Source organism: Peromyscus leucopus, chromosome 5 (genome assembly GCF_004664715.2).
Source record: "Peromyscus leucopus breed LL Stock chromosome 5, UCI_PerLeu_2.1, whole genome shotgun sequence".
Taxonomy (NCBI): domain Eukaryota; kingdom Metazoa; phylum Chordata; class Mammalia; order Rodentia; family Cricetidae; genus Peromyscus; species Peromyscus leucopus.
Genome location: NC_051067.1, coordinates 79,890,145 through 79,914,357, shown reverse-complemented (window position 1 = coordinate 79,914,357; position 24,213 = coordinate 79,890,145). Strand labels below are relative to the sequence as shown.

The following is a 24,213-nucleotide window of genomic DNA, read 5'->3' as shown; positions in this document are numbered from 1 at the left end:
ACCATCGGAACAGCAGTGCTAAAAGAGATATTTTTTTTTTTAAAGATTTATTTATTTATTATGTATACAGAAGAGGGCGCCAGATCTCATTACAGATGGTTGTGAGCCACCATGTGGTTGCTGGGAATTGAACTCAGGACCTCTGGAAGAGCAGTCGGTGCTCTTAACCTCTGAGCCATCTCTCCAGCCCCTAAAAGAGACATTTTTATAGCAGGGCGAAGCAAAGGTATCTAGACACCAACAGTAAGAAATAGTTCACTGGGGAGAATTCTTCCCAGATCTCACCAACTGTTCAGCTGCTCCAAAAAGAATCTTTCCAACGTGCTGGAAATGTTAATTTTGTCCCACAAATAGGGGTAATTGGGCAAGAAAAAATAAATAGACTAAGGAACTAAAGGAGACACTGTCATGCTTTTTCCCCTCAAGAAAAGAATGTTAATGGTACAAAATATAGATGAAGGCTTATTCAAATGAACCAAATTAACTTTCATCTAAACAACTTTACTTTTTAAAATTCTATTTGCAAGCTTTATTTTGTTGGCAAATAAGTGTAATTTATGTGTATAAAAGCAGTATCATTCTTAATTATCTACTATTCAAGGTTTATGAATATCAATAGCTACAAAAGCGAAAAAGCAGTCTCTTCCTTTCTCATCACTGCTTTAGACCAGCAATGACATCAACAACAAACAGGAATCTTGAAGATCTTGACAAGGGACTCCAAAGTCATGAAACTCTTGTTTTGTTTTGTTTTTGCTATTTTAATTCTATACCAGTGTTTAAATAAAAGATAATTAAAATGTTTATAAGGTAAGTACTGCTAAAAAAAAAAAAAATTCCTTGTAAGGTTACACCCCAATTCCAACACGGAAACTAAATATGGCTTTTTACTTTCTTCTTTTCATTTATTATGTGCTACTGCAAAATCTAAGATAATTTATATTTCAAACAAATTTAGAGGTGGAATATATACATATATTATTCATATATATAAAGAAAGAAATACAGCTGTAGAGTTGGGGGAGGGTGTATCACTTCAAATCTTTATTTTACAGAAGACAGAAAGCAACACAACCAAGTCTGCATCCCTGATCTGTGACCTTCTTGAATGGTAATACTAACAGTGATTTCCCCAATCCTACAACGTACTTCATTCAGCTATAAAATGTAAAACTCAAAGCAGTGCAATTAAAATAGCTAAAAATTGACAATTATATTCACTCAAAAATGTCACAGATTTTAAGGTTTCAAAAGCATCATTGGACAGCTCTCTGAAAAAAATTCCTTAAAAAAGGAAATGCCAAACATATTTATTTGCTAACTGAAGTGAAGGTTCAGTGAGATATGACTGTAGAGAAGCAGTACTACCCTGAATTGGTTCCTCTGCAAAAATTCATAATAAAAGAATTACAGCCATCCAGCTGTAACATTACATTCTTCTCAGCCATCCAGCAAGTTAACATTACAAAACCAGCAGAGCTCTCCAAGTTTGTTTAGGGCAGGCCCTTTCAATTCAACTCCCAAAGAATGTCTTGTGTGTGGCTGTTCAAATGTCTCCTGGAGAGATCTGTGGGATATGACAGGACAGCATGCCATGTTCCTTATCCCTTGTTTTACCATTCTCCAGCCTCGTCACCATCTAACTGCTCTTAGATTCTGCTCATTTACCATCTATCTCAATTGTTAAAATGAAAGCTCCACATAAGAATTATTTTTTCAAAATTTGTATAGTTAATGCATGGTGTGTGTGTAAACGGGCTTGTCTAAGCCATCTTGCTGGCCCTAATTATCCCTTTTCTTCAGTGCTAGAATTTGAACTTCCAGCTTCTATCAAATGTTCTACCATGGAGCTACTACATTCCCAGCCCCAAGAATTCTTATCTGCTTTGCTCCTACAATATCAACATCTAAAGAAGCCTATGTAAGGGCTTGCTACTATCTGAATGAATGTGCTTTATATTGCTGTTTTTTTTAAACAATAAGCACTCACTCTAACATTAAAAAATATTTCAATTCACAAACATCCCAAACTGTGCTACCTATAAAACATGGATGAAAAAGTAAATGCCACTAAATAAAATATGGACATATACATGTTTTCCCCTGAATATAAACAACTTGTTTCCAAAAAGTTGGAAAGGAATTGGAAGTGGGAGATCCAGGAGGAGTGGGGGGGTAATAAAATCAAAATATATTATATGCATGTATGAAAATTCTCAAAGAATTAATAACAAATATATCTTACAAATAATAAAAAGTAAAGTATGTCAGATTTTTTAGAGCAAAATTGAAATATAGCTGCCACATAAATCTCACGCCTCTAAAACAAAACTAAAAGCTGCGTGGGAAGCAAGTTCAAACTGTAAAACAAGTATTTATGACTTGACACCAACAGGGAGACAGAAAGGGCATAGTGCAGGCCAGGAGCCTTCCTTTTCTATTTCTATGAAACAAGAAATTCAGGACCTAAAATAAGCTATAGAAAGAAACTCAAAACCATTTTGGTGTCAACATTACCAATAATGGGAAAGCACTAGAAGGAAAAAAAATAGTATGCTGCTCACTTATGATTCTTGCCACAGTAAAATAAGGTTTTACAAAAACAGAGACAAAATGCATCTCCATCTCCATGGAAACAATATCCCCTAGTATGTGACACTCAGAAATGGGTTTCTATGCAGATCTTCACAATGGAAGAGCACTCGTAGGATATGGGATTGTTGGGGGACTGAAGAGAACATTGGTTGTTAATTAGATGGGTTTGGACAACAACTTTGGCTCTGCCACTTACTTTCATCACAGACAACCTAAGTCTCATTTGAGCCACAGGGGTTTTTGTTTTGTTTTTGCTGTTTGTTCTGTTTTATCTATTTTTTTAAAAAATAATTTATTTATTTTATGTGTATGAGTGCTCTATCTGCATATACAACTTTATGCCAGAAGAGAGCAACAGATCCCATTACAGATGGTTGTGAGCCACCATACAGCTGCTGGGAAACTGAACTCATGACCTCTGGAAAAACAACCAGTGCTCTTAACTGCTGAGCCATCTCTCCAGGCCCCATTTTATACTTTTAATCAGCAAAAAAGTCTGTTCAGAACATAAAGATAGCACAAACCATCTAATTTCAGGCCTGGCATGTCCCTGGCTATATCTACAGGCTTTTGGACATTCCCACCTCTGAAAGCCTGTTGGCTTTATTGCACTAGCCTATCACTGGGAATCCTAACAGCAGGGGTTGGTATTGCTACCATTGTCAATCAGCTCATAGCAGCAAAGGAAGATACTTATTTGAGGCAAAACAAAGGTTCTTAAGTTTAGTGGGGTTTTTGTTTTTTGCTTTTCTTGTTTTGGTGGTGGTTTTTTTCATTGGTTTTTAAGTTCAGAGGCTGTGCTACAGCTCAGTGGTAAAGTGTTTTACCACTGTACCACTTGTAACAATGTATAAGACTCTGGGCTTCATATATAAATATATATATATATATATATATACATACATATACATACACACACACATATGTGTGTGTGTGTACATGTGCATGCTGTCTCTCTTTCACACACACATACACACACACACACACACACACACACACACACACACACAGCAAGTGTCTTTACCCACTGAGCCATCTTGCTGGCTCTAATGATTACTTCTGTAATGAATAACATATATGGTAAATAAAATAATAATATATATATATATAAATAAAACTATGTAATGTTTCTGACTACAGTCATGGAGCATGATCTATTATAATACCATCTTAGAACAAAAAGAACTCAGGGGGGAGAGTAATAAAAGAGATGTCTTGATGGTGGGGGTGCATTTCAGGATCAGGGAGAAACCTGATGCCAGGGAAACTCCAAGAATCCACAACGATGACCTCAGCTAAGACTCCTAACAATAGTGGAGAGGGTGCCTGAACTGGCCATCTCCTGTAATCAGATTGGTGATACCCTAATTGTCATCAGAGAGCCTTCATCCAGTAACTGATAAAAACAGATGCAGATCCACAACCAAGCACTGGGCCAAGCTCTAGGAATCCTGTTGAAGAAAGAGAGGAAGGACTGTACAAGCCAGGGGGGGTCAAGGTCATCACAAGGAACCCACAGAAACAACTAACGGGCTCACAGGAGCTCACAGGCTCTGGACTGACAGCCCTTTACATATACGTGACAGTTGTGTAGCTTGGTCTATTTCTGTGACTCCTAGCAATGGAATAAGGGCCTGTCCCTAACACTTGAGCTGGCTTTTGGGAACCTGTTCCTCATACTGGGTTGCCTCACTCAGCCTCAATACAAAGGGAGGAGCTTAGTCCTACCTCAACTTGATATGCTATGCTTTGTTGACACCTAAGGGAGGCCTGCCCTTTACTGAACAGAAACAGAGGAGGAGTGGATGGGAGGGGGAGTAGAGAGGGGAAGTGGTGGGGGAAAAGGAGGGGAGAAGGAAGAGGAAACTGTGGTCAGGATGTAAAATAAATGAAAAAAAAATTAATTAAAAGAAAAGAATCTCGCCGGGCGGTGGTGGCGCATGCCTTTAATCCCAGCACTTCGGAGGCAGAGGCAGGCGGATCTCTGTGAGTTCGAGGCCAGCCTGGGCTACCAAGTGAGTACCAGGAAAAGGCACAAAGCTACACAGAGAAACCCTGTCTCGAAAAAACAAAAAAAAAAAAAAAAAAAAAAGAAGAAGAAAAGAATCTCAGCCATCATTCAACAAGAATCCTGAAATTGAATCCACTGTGGAATTTAGATGAGATAACCAATTTCTCTTTAAAGGCTCCTAGTTTCAACTCCTACTCCAACAGGTAGCAGCTTTTGTATTTCTGAACCTTCCAATTACAAGACAGGATTTCTTTTTCTATTAGAATGTCGAGGAGAAGACAATGTAAGAGAGAATATATAAACTTCACTACATTTACATACTTTTAGAAAGAACCTTTGTTGCTTTATTGCGGGAAAGAAAGGATATTCTATATAATGACAATTCTACAATATAAAAGCCAACTTCAAAAGATCTATCTTAAGTATATATTTGCATTCTCATAACAAAATACATGTTAGAAACAGTCTTCTGAACACATAAAAAAAGACCTACCTGGGATGATGTCATTGATGTGCAGAAGAATTGTACTTTCAACACTTGCAAAACTACAAAGCTGTACTCCATCAAACCTTCCGTCCCAGTTGCCAATAGGGTTATCCTAGATATGCCATTGAAAAAGTAAACCTTTAAACCCTTGTCAATAACACGTAAATATGAACACCTACATTTCTTACCAAAGTATCCTCTAAAATATTTTTCATTGAGAAATTTTAACTATTTTGTCCAAAAGAAGAAAGACTCCATTAGAAATATCTACTAAAGTAACAATGTTGTACAATAAAAATAATAATAGCAATCAACTTACAGCAAACACATAAAATAATGAGTCAAAAGTGCTTTTCATACTTTAGTTTGCAATAATAACAGCAGCTGAGGTTTAAAGAGACATTGTTTGCATTAGAAAATTTACTAGGAATGCACTGTTTAACCCCAGAAACCTACCCTTAAAAGTTAATCACACATTTACATCCCCTGGGCATTTTGCTCATCTGTATTACTATATGCCTTTCTGTAAACAGAATAGGAGTTATTTCAGAATTCGTCATCTGTGGTACACAAGACTTTGCTCAAACAATGGAAGTTTCTAAGTTACACTCTACTGTATCACACACATGGATTTTCATGAGTACAACAGATGAATGAAACAACTGCTCTGAGCACCAGCGTGTGGAATGCTACTGTCCTGGAAACAGAAAGCATGAATAAAGTTGCAATTGATGAACTTTCTTCTCAAGAAGCCTAATGGGAGTGTTGGAACTGATGCTTGCATAAATTAAATGGCAGATGGACAGAACGTGGGTGGAGGTGACAGGCAAGTCTCAAGACAGCCTGCTTGGGCTAAACAAGATGATCCCCTAGGCCACCATCAAAAAAGAGAGACCCAACAGCTCTGTCACATTTAAAGCTGCCAAAAACTATAACAAGGGGAGACTAAGTCCAAAGATTAATGGTCTTCTTTCTCCAAGCTTCTCTCTATCCAGCCCACAACTTCTCTGAAACACTAAACTCACATTTAAAGAATACTGGTTCTTAATTATTAGCAATTCTGAGGGGCCCGTAGGTCTTACTTTGGCTCTAATTTCACATAGCGAGAGTCTGGCAAATTTTGTACCGAACTAATCAGCATCTTACACAATTTCTAAGCCCAAAATAACAGAAACACACTAGAACATTTATGCCCTACCATCTCTTTAGAGTATTTCTGATAGATAAAAATGATTACTAAAAATACCCTGTGTGAGTCTGTTGCTCATATCCTCTACTAATACACCCTGGTATTAACAATTATGAAGGACTCTCCTTTATTCATAATGAACTTTTGCTCATACTTTCAGTCCATGATAAAAATGTTCTCAACTTCTTTCTTCTCATTCATTCTCATTCATTCTCTCTCTCTCTCTCTCTCTCTCTCTCTCTCTCTCTCTCTCTCTCTCTCTCGTTTCGTTTTGTTTTGTTTTTTGAGACAGGGTTTCTCTGTGTTGTTTTGATGCCTGTCCTAGATCTCACTCTGTAGACAAGGCTGGCCATGAACTCACAGAGATCCACCTGGCTCTGCCTCCCGAGTGCTGAGGCTAAAGGTGTGCACCACTGCTCTTCTCATTCTCTTAATACCACAAGCTAATTCAATATGTGCATTGGAAGGCATCCATTATTAACAAGTATGATTATTCAGTAATAAAAATGAGTGATACAAACAAAAAATACCATAGGACCTCACTTCTGAGGTACCTACAGCAGGCAAAAACCTAGATTATAGTTAACAGGCATGGGCAAATTAGGCAGATTTGATTTAATAGGAACAGAGCTCAATATGGGATGATGAAAAAGTTCTGCACACGGACAGTGGAGACAGCATAATGAGAATATACCAAATGTCACTGAACTGTTATTCTAGCCACAGTTAAGGAAGAAATTTTCTTATATATATTTTGCCACAATAAGAAAACAGTTTTTAAAAGTGCAAATCCTGTGAAAATACTTTGTCAACTCAAAAAGCAGTGTGGTTCTTTTCCTGGTATTTTCTATTAATGACTTTTTATATTCATTATAATCAGAAAATCAATTAAACTTTATCAAAAATACAGTATCATACAATGTATTTGGGCTTGGTCATGGAAGTATCAGTTTATTTTATTGTTTTGGTATGGTTTTTGCTTTTTATTTATTATACTAGTCAGTTATAATAAGGAGAATTTAAAGACTAAGAGCATTATCTCAGTTTATTAAAACATGAAAAAAATGTAGCAAATGCATTCTGCTTCTGCTCACATGTTCTATTATAATGTTCTTGTACCAAAGATAAACTGGATCATCTTCTTTAAAGTACTGTACATTAGTCTATTTTAAGTATTCAAAATATTAATTTTATGCCTAAATTGTTAAACTAATACTTATATTCACAATAATACAATCCAAAATTTCCTTACCATGTCCACACCAACAAAATATCCTAGACTCTCTTTTCCTGGCAAAACATCACAGAATATTACTGTTCCAGATTCTATACTTTCTCCAACCTTCAAAGAAACTCTGGAGTTTATTTCCAAAGGGGGAGGTTCAACCTGCATTGTATCCCCTGGGCCTGCAAAATCACTTTCCAGTCCATTGTCATCATCTTCTATGAGTTCCAGCTTGTCCAATGCAACAAACACTCCACAGTCTTCATCACACTGAAAAAGCTGCTTCCCTTGATAGACCCCATCAGTGAAACCTTGGCCACGACCTTCTTCCTAGATTTGAAAGATTTTTTTTTAAGAGATATAAAAAGATTATCCATTAAAGGGATTTCAGGATAATTTCTTTGGAAAAACTCTAAATTGTATACATAATAAGAAATATCATGAGTAGCAGCTGCTGTTGGGTTTAGGGCATGTAAAGAATAAAGAAGCTGTATCTGACGGTGAAACTAACTCATAATACCAAATCATAATTCTTTTGAGAAAGAGTTGGGCTGAAATTTACAACATAATTCTACCATGACTTTTGTCATGAACAGACAATCTAATAGCAGACGAGCAAACAGCAGCATTAACTCCATTCACTGAGAACAAACCGTATGTCTTGCACTGCAGAACTACTACAAGTCACGTGTGCTCTAAGCACTTCACAGATGAGGAAGAGACTAGGAGAACTTGGTATAGGCTAGCTAAGTAGCCTGGCAACCCTGCTAGTATATACCATAACTGGCTGTCAAAACCTAATTATCTCATTGCTTGGAAAATGAAATCAAGAAGCAAATAAAGCACGACATTCTACTCACAAGAATGTCAAGACTGTTGCATTGCTGAGAAGCAATGTTCAGTTTGGAATTACAGAATTCTTAGATATGTTTCCAAGAGAAATAACCAAGGCAGTTGATATATAACAGAGGTAAGTATAAGCAAACTGAAATTGCTGCAACACACTTCAAAACTCTTGCATCTATCTGAACTGTTATACTTAATAGCATAATTAAGAACTGGGACTCCTGGAGATGATGTTATAAAACAGCCCACAATTTTTGGAGAGGTTAATTACAATTGGCAGTGTTAACTTTCAATGTAGGTAACTTAAAACTCCTAAGATATGAAAGTCCAGAATGATTGTGTACGTTTCTACTGTAAGAGAAAAATTTTCAAGAATTGTCTTTATATCCTCTCAATTTATCATTAAGTAAATTTTGGGGCTGATATATAGCTCAGTGGCAGAGGGCCCTGGGGTCCATCCTGAGAACTGCACCAAAAACAAAGAAACAAAAACCATAAATTCTAAGGATCATGAATATAAAAAATACATTGCATATAAAGGGTGAAATATGTGCTTGTACACACAGATTCATATTCTCTCTCTCTCTCTCTCTCTCTCTCTCTCTCTCTCTCTCTCTCTCTCTCTCTCTCTCTCTCTCTCTCTCTCTCTCATCAAACTTACCAGCAATTCTACTCCAAAGAAAATCCCCGACACTGTCCTCTCTGCTAATAAAGGTCCTCTGAAGCGTACAACTCCTGGAAATTTCTCTTCCCCAGAACGCAGCTGTACTTTCACAGGGCTGCCCACGTCTACCTGGAGGCCTTTACTTAGTCGGATTCTGTTTCTAAATAGGCTGAGCCTCTCTTCACAGTTGGTAATTGCCAACAGTAACTCGGTGAATTTCTCATTTATTTCTACAACATCCTTTTCATCAACAAATAGAACTGCATGCGGTTGCTCTAAGATTTTTAATCCAATCTGATTTTTCTTGCCTTTTGCGGAAGGAACTCTTGAATGCCCCACAGAACGGTCTTGGATGTACTGTCCTATACTTCCTTTGGGTACTTTCAGGAGCTTCTGTGTCTGTTTGTCTGTTACACTGCATTCTTGAAGAAGCAGATAAAAAATCCGTTCTTCCCAGTAAGGTGAAGTAACTTTCTCTTGGCTCCATAGGCCTGAACTCATTGTGACAGTAACTTCAGAACATCAACTCACAAAAAGGAACCAGTAGCAAAGCTGTCATAAAGTAATCCCAAAAAATGAACTCACTGGAAGTCCCAAAGCAAGTTGTTAGCAGCCTGGTGTCCATGCTGTAAAAAGACAGCAATTCAAAGTGCCTGGCAACAAGCAAAACAAACTTCAGACTCCATTCAATCCAACCTCAAATTAAAGCTAAAGATTTTTTAAAATCTCATTTGACTATATACATATATAAACATCTCAAAGAGCTAAAAGACATGTATGACTTGTGTATACTGTAACTGCATTTTTAAAAAAATCCAGTAACAAAGCATCTATAGACAGTAACAAACGACTGTTCCAAAATTATAAAATTAGAATCTAACAAAAACTTTAAGGTTACCTTAATATACAGACTCTGCGGGGGTCTTTTTGTTGTTGTTTAAACTTTACAAAGTAACATTTCTGTCTAACTTGAATGAATAAGACACAGTATTTGAGAAGACACACATAATCTTATAAATTATAAAGGCTATTTCTAAACATGCACCTTAAATAGAAAGTAACACATTATAATATTGAACATCTTTTATCAATAAAGATATGACAATATTACATTCTGAAACTTCATCCACAATTCATTTATCTATATGCTCTATTTTGGTAATGGAACATTATCTCAATTTTATTTTTTATACATTATATATATTATCTGTGTGATTGTATGGCACATATGTATATAACAGAAGGCCAAAAGAGGGACAGTTGGATCCTCTGGAGCTGGAGTTATAGGCAATTGTGAACTACCCACCATGGGTGCAGAGAACTGAATTTAGGTCCTCTGGAAGAGCAGTACATACTCTTAACCATTGACCAATCTCTTTAGCCCCTCAATTTCATTTTCATAATCTTGTACCTTTTGCACTTAGGCAGGGAGATGTTAACTATATTAATTATAACTACCATTTAATTTCTTATAATCACAAGTGTTAAATATAATCTTGAGTATATAAAGAATATTAGAAAATGGTTTATAGCATCAAAATTTGGATTGTGTAATAAAGACATATGACTCTATTACATTGCTCTAAGATTTTTTAATCCAATCTGATTTTGATATTTATATCTATAAATTGTGGTTTTTATACCACAATTTTAGCTATGTAGAAAAGGAAAGAATATACAAGTGATTATTTTCCAGCTTAAATTTTTCATTTAAAACTGTTACAAAAATAATTCTACAGGCCGGGCAATGGTGGGGCACACCTTTAATCCCAGCACTCGGGAGGCAGAGGCAGGTGGATCTTTGTGAGTTCGAGGCCAGCTTGGTCTACAGAGCGAGATCCAGGAAAGGCATAAAGCTACACAGAGAAACCCTGTCTCAAAAAACAACAACAACAACAATAATAATAATAATAATAATAATAATAATAATAATGTTACAATTCTGTAGCCTCATCTTAAAGCCTACTTTAACTGATGGCTTAAAACAATGTAATTTCAAATGCTGTATATGACAAGTCCATGGTCAACACCATGCTAAATGTAGCAAAGCTCGAAGTAATCCCACAACAATCAGGAGCAAGGCAAAGTTGTTCACTCTTGCTACACACATTTACCACAGTTCACATGTAAAATTACAAGGACAACATGTAGGAATTGGTTCTCTCTGTCCATCATGTAGGCTCCAGGAATCAAACTCAGGTCATCAGGCTTGGCAGCAAGCACCCATACCTGCTAGGAAATCTTACCAGTCAAAACCTACTATTTCGTACACCAATTTAAAAAATATAAGTTAAAAGAAAATTAGATTTAGAAGGGAGATATCCTACAGACTCTTGCCAGCCCCCTTGGTTGCCCACCAGAACTAAATGATGAGATTCTATTACTTAAGGCACTACATTCCTTAGCTATAAGATATAGAGAAACCAAGAAACCAAGTGAGAGCTGGGATGGACACATCCTCCTGCTGACTGGATTTCACAGTGCTGATAGGCAGAGTTGGACATCAGTGGTCTTACCCAGCTGTGAACCCTGGGAAGTACACCACTAACCCAGCAGGCAAGACATGCTATGCTCACTGGTGGCCTGACTGTGATGGTGTCAACCAACTATGCTCTGTTGGATTTGAGGCCTGCTCTGCTGGAGGGAATCCATGCCAGGTGCTACAAACCAGTTGAGAAATCCATGGTATAGGTACTAACTGTCAAAGAACAAATTAACACACACACACACACACACACACACACACACACACACACACACACAATTTCATTCCTTAAAATGAAGGGCTTCACTATTTAATTACCTTTCTGAAAAGAATGGTTTCTATTTATCTCTGTCATAAGAATGTGGCTACTTGGGGGCTGGAAAGATGGTTCAGCAGTTAAGAGCACTAGCTGTTCTTACAGAGGTCCTGAGTTCAATTCCCAGCAACGACATGGTGGCTCACAACCATCTGTAATAAGATCTGGCGCCCTCTTCTGGCATGCAGGCAGAACACCGTATACATAGTAAATCTTTTTTTGTTTTTGTTTTGTTTTTCGAGACAGGGTTTCTCTGTGTAGTTTTGTGCCTTTCCTGGAACTCGCTTTGTAGACCAGACTAACCTCGAACTCAAAGATATCCATCTGCCTCTGCCTCCCGAGTGCTGGGATTAAAGGTGTGCACCACCTGCACCACCACCACCACCACCACCACCACCACCACCACCACCACCACCACCACCCGGCTAAATAAATAAATCTTAAAAAAAAAAAAAAAAAATGAATGTGGCTACTTGGTTCCCAAATGCAGTACCTGTTTGTTTCATCCTTTGAAACGAAGATAGCCCTGTGGTTAAAAGCAGCAACTAATAAAGCTATCATATGCGTGCATTTTATTCTAATAATTCAAATCAAATACACTTAAAACTAAAGCATCAAACTGCATTATTTGGCTCAATGATTAAACAACCTGGCAATTTCACAGACAGAAGAGCATTTATTTCTCTTAGAAAACACTTTTAGGTGACAAAGGATCCCATCATAGTAACATTTTCACAAGTCTATCCCTCTGCAAGCCCAAATCGATACACAGGTCACCCAAGACAGGCTAAGGTCGGCACTCCTCCAAATCACCATCACTTAAAGCATCTGTGCAACATTTGGTGAGGACAGAGGCAAGGGCAGCATGAGCGGCTCCTCTTTCTGCATCTTTTTGTAATGTGTTTTTAATTCCACTTGAGGGCACTGTCTACTTCAACAGAAATGGAGTAATTTCTAGCTGCCACTTACGTAACACACCTGTAGACAGCTCAATCTTAGCCCCACATAAACAAAATCCCTCAAAAGGGCATGCAAGAAACTACACAACCCCTTAATGTGGCTCTGTGCCTCTGAGGCACCAAGATAAAGTGTTTGGTTTTTTATTTTACTAAAATACTATTAGTATGTCAGCATTTTTCAAGAAAGGAAATCACTTTTTCTCAATGACTAAGTTATCATTAGAAATATAAATTATTATTAGTGAGCCTCAATATATAAGGCTATTTATTACTTCACTAGAGAGCTTTCCATTCTGTGCTCTGGCTCTCTTTCCTGTTTTTTATAAATCATAGTCTATACTTGTATGCCCCTCTTGCAATCAGCCATTTTCTGTGATTTCCTGCAGTCCATCTTTGACTCTTTCTGCAGCCTCCTGCTTTCCACTTTACTGTTTCTAATCAGTTCTAAGAAGTGAGGTGATTAGCCGGGCGGTGGTGGTGCAAGCCTTTAGTCCCAGCACTCAGGAGGCAGAGGCAGGCGGATCTCTGTACAGAGTTCGAGACCAGCCTGGTCTACAGAGTGAGTTCCAAGACAGCCAGGGCTGTTACACAGAGAAGCCCTGTCTCGAGAAAAAAAAAAAAAAAAAAAGATGAAGTGAGGTGATTAGGTATGTTTCTGTATCTGAAAAGAAGCAAAAAACAAAGAGGAACAGACAAAATCTAGAAGTCTGAAGAGTAAGGTGCATAAAACCTTATTACAAAGATATTCTTGAGACTGTTCCCAGAAGTTGAGGCAGTCAAAAAGTAGTGAGTTATTGCTTGGGGGGGGGTTCTCTTTAAAATGCACAATTTTGGCCAAAAACATTTCATAGCTATTTTATTTTTAAAATAAATTCTTTTTATTTCTAAAATTTTCTAAAACCAGGTGTCTTTAAGTAGTAAACTAGAAACTGCCTATTCTGTTGGTTCTCTAACTAATGCCACAATTTGAAATAAAAAACATTAGTGTTAATGAAATATTATCAAAGCAAAACAAATCACTGCATGTGTTTTAGGACATTATCTTATAAATGAATTTGATTACAAAATTGCCTTTTGCAACTCATTAAAGGAAGCAGTCCACAGTTTTAAAAAAAAAAATATAGCTCCTTGGTTTGTAAAAAGGTTCATGGAAATAAACAGAAGTTTTAAAGCACCATTTTTAAAATGAACCTAACAAAGAGTGATGAATGTCAGCCAACTTGTTGCACAAGTGAACCTGAGTTTATACTCAGTAATAAGACAGGTCACAACAGACAACTAGAATAGTCAAAACAAACACTACAAAATACTTTTTTAAGGTATTATCCAAATATAAGAAACATGTGTGACCTTCCCTCTTTTAGAAGGGATATATTAAGAATACTTTTGAAGCCGGGCGTGGTGGCGCACGCCTTTAATCCCAGCACTTGGGAGGCAGAGGCAGGTGGATCTCTGTGAGTTCGAGGCAGCTGGGCTACAGTGAGTCAGGAAAGGCGCAAAGCTACACAGAGAAACCCTGTTCAAAAAAAAAAAAAAAACAAAACAAAAAGAAAAAAAGAATACTTTTGAGGGAGCAGGAGGAGGAATGAGAGGGGGATCTGTGGTTGGTATGTAAAATGAATAAAAAAATTTTAATGTAAAAAAAGAATATGTTTGAAACACATTACAATTAATTTCCTTTATTATAAATAATAAAGTTGAAAAAGAACTTATGGCTCTTTCTACATATATACTTGATGATAAACCAAATAATCATTTATCATCTCAAGATATCAGCATTACAAAAGAAATGCACTAACATATCTTTCTTCCCACTGTAGTGATGGATGTAATGCCAACATTCCCATTCCACTGGGATCCTCACAGTAGTTAAATAAAGTCTTAGAACCCCAAGCAATAAAAACAGCCTCAAGACTCTACAAAGAGGAACATCAAAATCCCATTGTGAGTTCTTTCCAGATCAGGGTTTAGCATTCTGAAACAGTCGGGTTAGACGCTAAAATCTACAGACTTTAAGTAAGGTGTGATGACTCCTTCCCACCCACTCAGCTTCTGCTTTAAATACAGGTCATGACTGCTGTAATACAGCACAAGGAAAAGAAGTCCCACCAAGTTCACCGTGAAGAGGATGGGGTTAGAGTGAGGGAGAATTTTTCAATTGTACTCTCTTGTTACTTGGCAAATGGAATCATTGTGAAAGTGAGTATATCACGAACAATTCATCTAAACACTGTCTCAGGTCAGACTGGGTAACAGCGATCGTGTGTATTTTGAAAATTAATGAAGTACTGAAAGAAGAGTATCAAAGAGCTAGGACACAGCAGTGTGTTCAGCCTAAAACAAGGATGAACAGAAGCTTTTCTTTCTTTTTTGAGGGCACTGGAGACAAGGGAACAGGAAAGAATCACAGAGCTTTGAAATCATATCTGTATATATGAGCTGTTGATGACCTGAATGCTGAGTAAAGGAGCATTTTGTTATATTAAGATAAAAATCATTAAACTAAATGGGGGTTGAAAAATATAAATGTTGACCAATTTCCAATAAATGAAATGAAAAGATGATCCAGATATAAGTCCTACAACAAATATTAACAATCAGAATTACCAAGTTCTAAAAAACACAGTACAAATGGTCATTAGCTACACAAAAATGCTAACTGTTAACTTTTCTAGACTCTAAGACATCTTGATATCAGCTCAAGTGATCAGGTTGTACCATCCCTAATAAACTCACAAAAACAGATGCGATTCAAGAACTTCTGGCATTTTCTGAGGTAGCCTCATTTTTCTAAAACACCACTTAAAAGAAGCTTTCTAAATCAGCATAGAAATTGCATTACTAAATCCTGCCCAAATCATAAATGGTAAAGAGGTAGGCAGGCTGGCATGGATACTCAAGAGACACATCTTTTTGCAAATGCTTCAAGACAGCTAGAATGACTATTATTTTAAGAAAAAACAACTCTCAACTCTCACTAAAAGAACAAGTTGTTAAATGTCTCAACAGTAAACAGAAATACAGAGATTTCAAGTCCAGAATAAACGTGTGACACAAGAAGACAGTCCCTACAACAAGTGGGTCTTACAAGGTCTAACAAAGAAAAAGTCTGGTTCTTGCATCTACAGTCCTATCAGGAGGACAGGAACAATACTGTCCCTTGAGTTAAACCTAGCCACTGTGCTCTAAAACCATGTCCTGCCCCCCCACCCACACCCACACCCACCCACACACACTCAGGGCCTAGGCTGGAAAACTTGATTAGCTTAGATGGGAACAGCGAAAGCCAAAATGCTTATCCTTTTTAAGTGACTAAAAGTTTCTACCATGTTAAAAGTACAATCAAGAAACAGGAAACATGACTTTGGCCTAAAACATCATTCATTCTCTGGATAAATGAAATCACAATCAGTTTTAGACTATGCTGTTACACATGTAAGTAGAAACAAGGGAAAATGTCACAATTATGAAACCAAGCTGCTTTCAGCTTCATCTGAAACTGACTTCCTAGCCTCATACCACCTATGACGTGTTTAAAAAGAAATAACAAAGAAATTTAAGATCATAGTATACAAACCAGGAACAAAATACTAGTATAGTTTGATGAGCAGGATAATTACTGTCCCATTTAAAGACTTCCTTAAATCACTTAACCACAGTTTAGGTTATCTGCTGTTTGATGTTATTTTATATAACAAGTTCCTGGCCTTGTCAGCTCATCTCAAAAGTTACCATTCCAAACAAGGATTTCTTTGAAAGAATATCTTAAAATTTTGCAGCAGAACATTAGAGAATGTTCTGGGTATTGTCAACATTCAAATGACATGAACTTCACTAGGAATTTCCAGCAAGTCATTTTCTCTTAATACTGTTCAAGTGCAAATCCACCCACTACCCAGTGGGGAGCAGCAGGCTAAATTCTTGGGGCCACTCAACCTACTTGCGGGATGAGGGGGTGTGCAGGAGACTGACACTTGAATGCACGCCCTCTTGAGGCCTGCATTCTTCTCTAGAGCCAATGACTACAAAAATGAACAATCTTATTAAGATTCCCTAATTAGCCCCAACTTACAAAGGGGGGGGGGTATGAATGAATGCTCCTCTAAGGAGACAACTCTCCAGGGAAAATCAGAGAGAGAACAGTGGGGGTTGGGAGAGTGCAAGGCTTGACAGCTAGAAGATGACAAACTCTTAAAACATGCAAATGCCAAGGGGTGGAATAGAAAAGGATGCCAAGGACATGAATAACCCGGCAGCTGACCCAGCCGAACTCAGCTCGAGACCGGGATCTTCATCCACGACTCGGCGATTCTCCTCCACCGCCGACCATAATAAAGGAAGGAGAGGTACCTGTCTCAACAGGGCACACCTTCCAACTACATCTACATAACAGTGCAAAACCCATCCTCCCCGCTACACCAGGGAAACTGAAAGAAAAAAGCAGAACACGCCATTAGCGAGGCCAGACTGCTTGCTCTTCCGGGAGCGGAGCCACCAAGAGCCCCCCAAGCAACACGGGCATAGAGTACCATCACCCGGGGCTCTCCGTGCCTCCTGCAGCTGTTGCGAGCTAGCTAGGGTCCCGGCCTCAGTTTCCCCGTCTGTCAACGACGGCGGGCCAAAGAGGGAGACTTGAGACCTGCGCGGCTCCCACCCAAGCCCTCCGGTCCGGGAGTCCCGCGACTCGGGAGCCCTCCCGGAGGCTAGAGGTGGGCAGCCCCGGCGGACGACAGAGGCTCGGCGGCCCGGGGCAGCTAACGGGAGGGCGCTGAGGCCCGACGGTCGCCTCAGCGGCGCAGGGAGCCCGAGGCAGAGCAGGGACGCCGGGAACCTGGCCTCAGCCGCTCGGCCGCGCTCACTCACCCCTCCTCCGGCCGCCGCTCATCGACCCGGCCCCGGCTTCAGAGCCGGCGTCCCGGGCCGGCTGGGCGCCCCCCACCCACCACCCCAGTATTTACCTCAGGCTCGCGGGCCCCCGCGCAGCCGAACCTGCTACCTGGGCCCGCCCCCACCTGCCCCGCCTCCGAACCGCCCGCGGGGAGGGAGGAGCGGGGGCGGAGAGGGCAGACGCCGCGCCAGCCAATCGTATCCAGAGATTCGTCCCTGCGCGCGCTCTGATTGGGTCGTCCTGCAACAGACCTCCCTCCAATGGCTGCGGGCGTGGCGTCGGCTGAAGGGACTTTCCGCTCGGTCAAGCTCGGTGGAGCCAAAGGGAAAGCAAAGGGGCGGGGCAGAAGGGGCAGAAGAGAAAGGATGGGGGGGGCGAGGAGCGATGGCTGATTGGACAAAAGGCTGAGGCTGCCACGTCACCATTGGCTGAAACCAGACCTGGGCGGGGCGCTGTGCTCCCAGCTCCACCCCCGTTGCGCGGGTCTTGGCTCTTGGCTTAGCTGTCAAAACTGGGGTGGGAAGAGATCCAGAGGAGAGCTGAGAATTGTTTTTCGGAATTCCATGAAAGATCAAAGCTTAGAATCACACCTAAGAGTCAATGTTTTCTTTCTCAATTATTCTCCTTGTGACACGGGGAACTCCCAACCATGCTGAGCCTCGATGTCCTCATCTGTAGAATGGAGGTGTTAGTACACCTGTCTTACCGGATTCTTGTGAAATGCTACATAGTATCTCCTAGCAGGAGGCGCGCAGTAAAAGTTGAAGCTCTTCCTGCCTTCAGAAGGTCTGGCGCCGGGCGGTGGTGGCGCACACCTTTAATCACAGCACTCGGAGCAGAGCCGGATTCTGTGAGTTCGAGCAGCCTGGCTACAGTGAGTTCAGGAAAGGCGCAAAGCTACACAGAGAAACCCTGTCTCGAAAAACCAAAAAAAAAAAGAAAAACAGAAGGGGTCTGGAACTGGTTTTGAACCTCTGTGGCCACCTATCCCAGGTTGGAGAGAGTCTCCTAAGGATAGAGAAAGGATTTACACACACACACACACACCCCAAACCACACATACCTTACCCAAACTTACACCCCTGGCCACCAGCCAGATTTGGGGTGTAGTTAAGGATCTTTCAATTAGAAGGGAGGCTTCTGACTCCCAAAAGTGCTCAAAATATTTAAGGAAACTTTTTATAATCAGCCCAGAGCCTGGCAGTACATGCCTTGCTTCAGTGGATAGTTCTCTTAATTAATTCCTTCTCCTTTGACATTTTAACTACTAATTATGGGAGAAGGTGATTAATACTGAGAAAGAAGGAGGTGTGTGTGTGTGTGTGTGTGTGTGTGTGTGTGTGTGTTTAATCGTGACACAAATTCCCCCAGTGGAAAGTGGCATGTTTCTGAAAATCCAAAGAACTGAAACCAATGAGAACCTAAAAGCAGGCAGACACATAGGTGATTACTAACAGTACACACTCACCACAACTCTCCCTACCGAAATCACCCATGATGAAATTGGCATCTTTTGTAAGCCTAAGCCTCCTTCTTCCCTTGTCTTTCACTGGTACACACACATCCTGTTCCCAGCTTCCTGAGCTCCAGCGAGAAGCAGCATGTAACGAATCAACAGTGACGTGCAGTGGCCTTGGGCAACAACATTCCCCTGTAGATCTGGATTCCCCTGTGACCCTGGCAGGACTCGGAGATCCAATCTGGCTGTGTGGGAGAAGGTTTCAGCCTGAAAACTGGTTTTGCTTGACTCCATCCAACAAGGAAGAGAAAGGAGTTGAGGACGTGGACTCTGGGGCTCCTTCAGCCGTGCAAGCACTCTTGTTTTCCCCAGCTTGCCATGGTCCTCCCCATTCTGTTTTCTTTCCTCAGATTCTTTCTCTTGTGCTCACTGTCCATCGACTGGCCACTCCTGGCCACAGCGGCCACACATCCCACTTAGCCCTCCTCAGCGAATCGGGGTTGGGGCCTGACTTCATCCAAGACCATCAGCTAAGCCAAGCAAGCCTTCCACCCAGGCTCTCTTAGTCACCGTCCCCCGTCAGCTGGTACTGGCTGCCTAGACTTGAGCCGACACGATGCCGGAGCTATGTTCAGGCTCAAGAGATACCTGCCATGACCTGAAAAGGAGAACAGTGTCGTCGCACTACGTGTTATTTGCAGTTCTTCACCTTCCAGCCTCTCATTTCACCGCAGGGGGAGTAAGGTCCAGAGAGGGAAAACAGATTCTCTCAGTCACACAGCTGTTCCCCACCGCCTGTGTTTAAATGGTGTCTCTGACTAAGTGCTTATCATCCCTCCCTAAGCTTCCCTTCTCGTAGGACCCCGCCTAAGTCCCACCTCTCCCAGAAGTCTTTTTCAGATGACTCCAGACCCCTCTGATATTGTTTCCCTACCCTCAGCCTGTCCCACCCAACCTGGCCTTGGCTCCATGCAGATTAGGTTGAGTTGCTGAGGAGCTACCAGGGGACTCATGAGCGGACAAGGGCAATGTCTCCATCGGGGAGCACGGAGTAGCCCCCTACTGTCACCGTTGACGGCTCAGTCACAGTTAGGTTAAGAACAGTCTAAGAGGTAGGTAGTCTGAGAAGGGAGGGGCGCACTCGGAGGCAGCCTGAAAAGTCTCCTGCAAAATAAGAGAGCAATGACGAATGTCATCAAGAGCTGAGGGAACAATCCAAAGGGAACAGAAAGTGCATGACATATTGAAGGAACTAAGAAAGGCAAAGCTCTGACAGCATGGCACACTTCATCAGGGCCAGGTGGGGCCTCGTGCCTACAGCCATGGGGCTTCTTGAAGGGTCTTTAGCCTGGTAGTGAATGTGACTCTAAGCTGTCTTACCCAGTTCTCATACTGCATGTGCAGGACCCCCGAACACACGGCCAGTGAATTGAATGCAGCCCCCGGTAGACATTGGTGAATCCAGGTAGTTTTTTAGGAGCCGTGTAAGACACACAGTGGGAACTGAAGGAAACATTTCTTCGTAGTGCTGGCGTGGCCATGACATAGACCCTGCTCCATGCCTCCCGGGGTTACCCCATGCCTCACTGAACACTCAGTAAACATTCACTGTGTTTATTTCATGCTTTTCTGCTTACTCCATATCGGTACTTAACACAGCCCAAAGTAGATGTCTGGTGTCTCTGGCCCTCCCCCTCACAGTGATGGTGACTTCCAGTCATGCCCCCACAGCCTCCATGGTTCTACTTGGGTTCCCACCAATCCAGTGAACACGGCTCAGAATCAGAATGAGCTCGGAGCCAAGAAGCTACCTAGACCAGGTGCCCTTGCAGGTGAGGCTAGGGGACCATTGCTTCCTCTCCAGAAGCCCAGCATGGTGTCTTGACCAGAGATGATGGGGAGCTGAGACTCCGCCGTCACAGATGCATTTATCTCTGTGGAGAGGACTCACAGCACACCTGAGCACTCCAGCTGGAAGCTTCTCCACTGGCCACCTAAAAGCTCTTTTCAATGAGATAAAAAGGATTACATTAAACATCTTTAAACTAATCCAGCTGAGCCCCTGCTCCCCTCTTTGAGCTGTTATCAGTACTTATCAGCGATGAGTGATTTCTGTGGGCGACTCTAAAGCTCTTCTCTGACACATTTGCACCACATCTGGGACCCATTCGGGGCAGTGCACGCACTGAGCATGGTCTCATGTCCAGTGTAGCCAACCTACCTTGGAAAGGAACTCTGACGGCGGCACGGGAAGGAGATCCATTCTCCTCATCCGTGCCAGCACTGGTTTCTAGTCCCATTAAAACCAGCTCATTAAGTGAGCTAGCTCTTACTTAGCTTAAAAAAAAAAAAAAAAAAAAAAAAGAATATACTGAGTGCCTAGTGTGTGCTGTGTACCTCTGCAGGCTGGGGACCCTGCAGTGAGCTCCGCCTCTGCTCTCTAGTTGCTGGCATTCCAAGGAAAGTGTGTCAGCCTTTGCTAAAGTCTGTGGCTGTGACAAAACACCTGAGGAAATTAACTTGGAAGGGAGAAGGGTCTCCTTTGGCTCAGGGGTTTCCTGGTTGCTTTGAGCCTATGGTATCAAGCTAGCGCAGGGTGGCGATCCCTTACCTTGTGGTAGTCAAGTAGCAAAAGCGACATGACGGAGAGCCAGCGTCCCGATATCTCCCTCAGTGGCACAGTCCCAAATGACAGAAGAGCTCCAACTCTTAAAGGTTCCACTGCCTCCCCAGAGTGGCACGGATTGGCAATTAGTTCTTCAAAACATGGGACTTTGAGGGGTAGTCAAGATCCAAACTTCATCAAGAAGGAGGAGGCGAATGCACACAAGGAGTCCACACTGAGAAGACCCCCGAGGCACGAAGGAGAAAGTAGAGATGGGCAAGCTGTTTAGGGAAGAACTCCCTCAAGGAGGCGATGTGCGGCAAAACCCTAAGGAAATAGGCACAAACAGGGCACAGGAAACAGGGGCACCACAAGAATGACAGGCAGGTGTGTGGGTCTGGAAGCAGAAAAGCCCTCAGCAAAGCATTACTGTAGAGAACATGGTGTCAGAGACAAGGGAACTCCAGAACAGACACAGAATGGTCCGCTCTGACCTTCCTCTGCACTGGACCGGAAGTCAAAGAGGGCTTATAGAACAGCAGCAGCTAATCTGACTCGATCTGCAGGCCGGGGCAGAAGCAAGGGGCCCAGCCAACGGACCCCTACTGTCAAGGGACCCCTTGTTTCCCGGGGATGGGAGCACTGAGCAGGAAGTGGTGGATGTGAGGGAATGTGGAGCCGAAGAGGCCAAGAAAGACAATAGCTAGACATGGTGGGACACACTTGTCACCCCAGCAGTAGGAAGGCTGAGGTAGGAAGATCTCAAGTTCAAAGCCAGCCTGGGCATCATAACAAAATGTCAAAAAATTGAGGGAAAGAGAAGTTTAGAAAGAAAAAAGTAAAGGAAGGAAGTGATTCTGATTTTTGGAACAAATGCTGTGTTCCTTAGAACAAAAGTTGCCAGGATGAGTGACAGAGGAGAGTAGTGCTTAGATGGTTAGATGGTGGCTTGTCAGGGGAAATAATTATAGGTTAGGATGGGGTCAAAACAACAGGCACCTCAGGAGAGCACAGCTAAAGAGCTTGGGTTTCCGGTCTACACAGCTGTCGTCTGTTTGGCTGTAACTCTCCAACAGGAAATTGCTCAGCGCAGTCCCCATGTCCTGGATGGCCTGTAGTCATGATCCCAGACCTGAGGCTGAGCATGCACACTGCTGGAGCCTCACCCACCACACTGGACCCACTGAGTGGGAGGAGACGCCTTGATGACACACTGTTGAAGCGGAGCATCCCGTCTCTGGCCCAGACTCCGCCCACTTCAGAAGGTTCCACTGTTCACGGTTCTTCTTTTTCGATGTTGAAGACTCAACCCTGGACTGCGCAAAGCAAGTGCCTTCCCGCTGAGCTACACCCCCAGCCTTTTGATCGCGTTTCAGTGCCACGCATTCATTTCAGTACCTTGTTTCCTGACTGTGGAGGAGGCTGAGTTAGGGGTGAGGGAAATACTCCGTGACCACTTTCTCCCAGGATCGTGATAAATATAGCTAAAATTTGAAAAGTTTCCTAAACTAAAATCTAGAAAAGTCCCCCACTCTGGTACCTTTTCTTCCACACCAAGAATTAGTGGCCACGTGGGGAAATCGGCAAGAGCCGGGGCTAAGCCAAGGGCTACAAGCACACGCGCTTCTCCATTATCTTTTCAGTCAAAGAAATTTAAGACTGAGAACCTGAGTGCACGGGATTCCTGCTGAGGCCAGAGTCCTTTCAGGGTTGTCTGCTGGCCTTTTCAAAGTCTGGAAAGATCTTCAACTCTGAACTCTGTCAGTAAGGTCCTACAGTTGTGGGTGTTGTCTTTGTCCGGGTTCTCTTTTTAGTTTTGTTGTTATTTTCCTTTTTTTAAATGTTGATTGATTGATTGCTGCTGTTTGAGATGGAGTCTCACGTAGTCCAGGTCGACCTCAACTCAGTACGGAGCCAAAGATGACCCTAACTGTTCTGCTTCTCCCTGCCAAGTGCTGGGGTTACTAGTGTGCCCCACCACACTTGGCTCCCACCCCTTATCTCCTCCCAGTCTCTCCCTGGAGTCTGCCATCCAGTTCTGAGAACACCTCACTTCGATGCCGAGGACACCCACTGTAGCAGGAATCTTAAAAGTTCTTATTAATAAAATCAAACCTGAGGCGAGTTATTGGGGTCCATGCTGGTAGATCAGAGAGACAGAATAAGCCACAGCTATCTCACCTCACCAGTTCCTCAGCTGGTCCTGTTTCCTCAGACTGGAAGCCTCTGAGTCCTCATCCAGAATGAATCTCAGCTGAACTGTGTTGCTCCAAAGCCTGAAAGCTTAACCAGCTAAATGCTTAACCAGCCACATGCTTAACCAGCCAAAATCTTAACCAGCCAAATTCTTCTAGTTTCTGGTTCTCACGCCTTATATATCTTTTTGCTACCACCACTTCCTGGGATTAAAGGCTGGGTTTCTGGGATTAAAGATGTGTGTCACCACGCTTGGCTATTTCCAATGTGGCCTTGAACTCACAGAGA

The 24,213-nt window shown here is 41.8% G+C and overlaps 1 protein-coding gene across 1 annotated transcript in view; it reads right to left on the bottom strand.

Moving 5' to 3' along the window:
* Positions 1-17,823, bottom strand: part of Cyld (CYLD lysine 63 deubiquitinase) — a 67,939-nt gene extending 50,116 nt beyond the window's left edge. Inside the window, exons 1-4 of the mRNA XM_037206076.1 lie at positions 17,736-17,823; positions 9,015-9,670; positions 7,535-7,837; positions 5,100-5,205 (exon numbers count right to left, since the gene is read on the bottom strand). Of these exons, the coding sequence (XP_037061971.1) occupies positions 5,100-5,205; positions 7,535-7,837; positions 9,015-9,518 (913 nt within the window). The 5' untranslated portion in view covers positions 9,519-9,670; positions 17,736-17,823. The remainder of the gene's footprint in view (positions 1-5,099; positions 5,206-7,534; positions 7,838-9,014; positions 9,671-17,735) is intronic.
* Between the last annotated feature and the right edge of the window lie 6,390 nt (positions 17,824-24,213).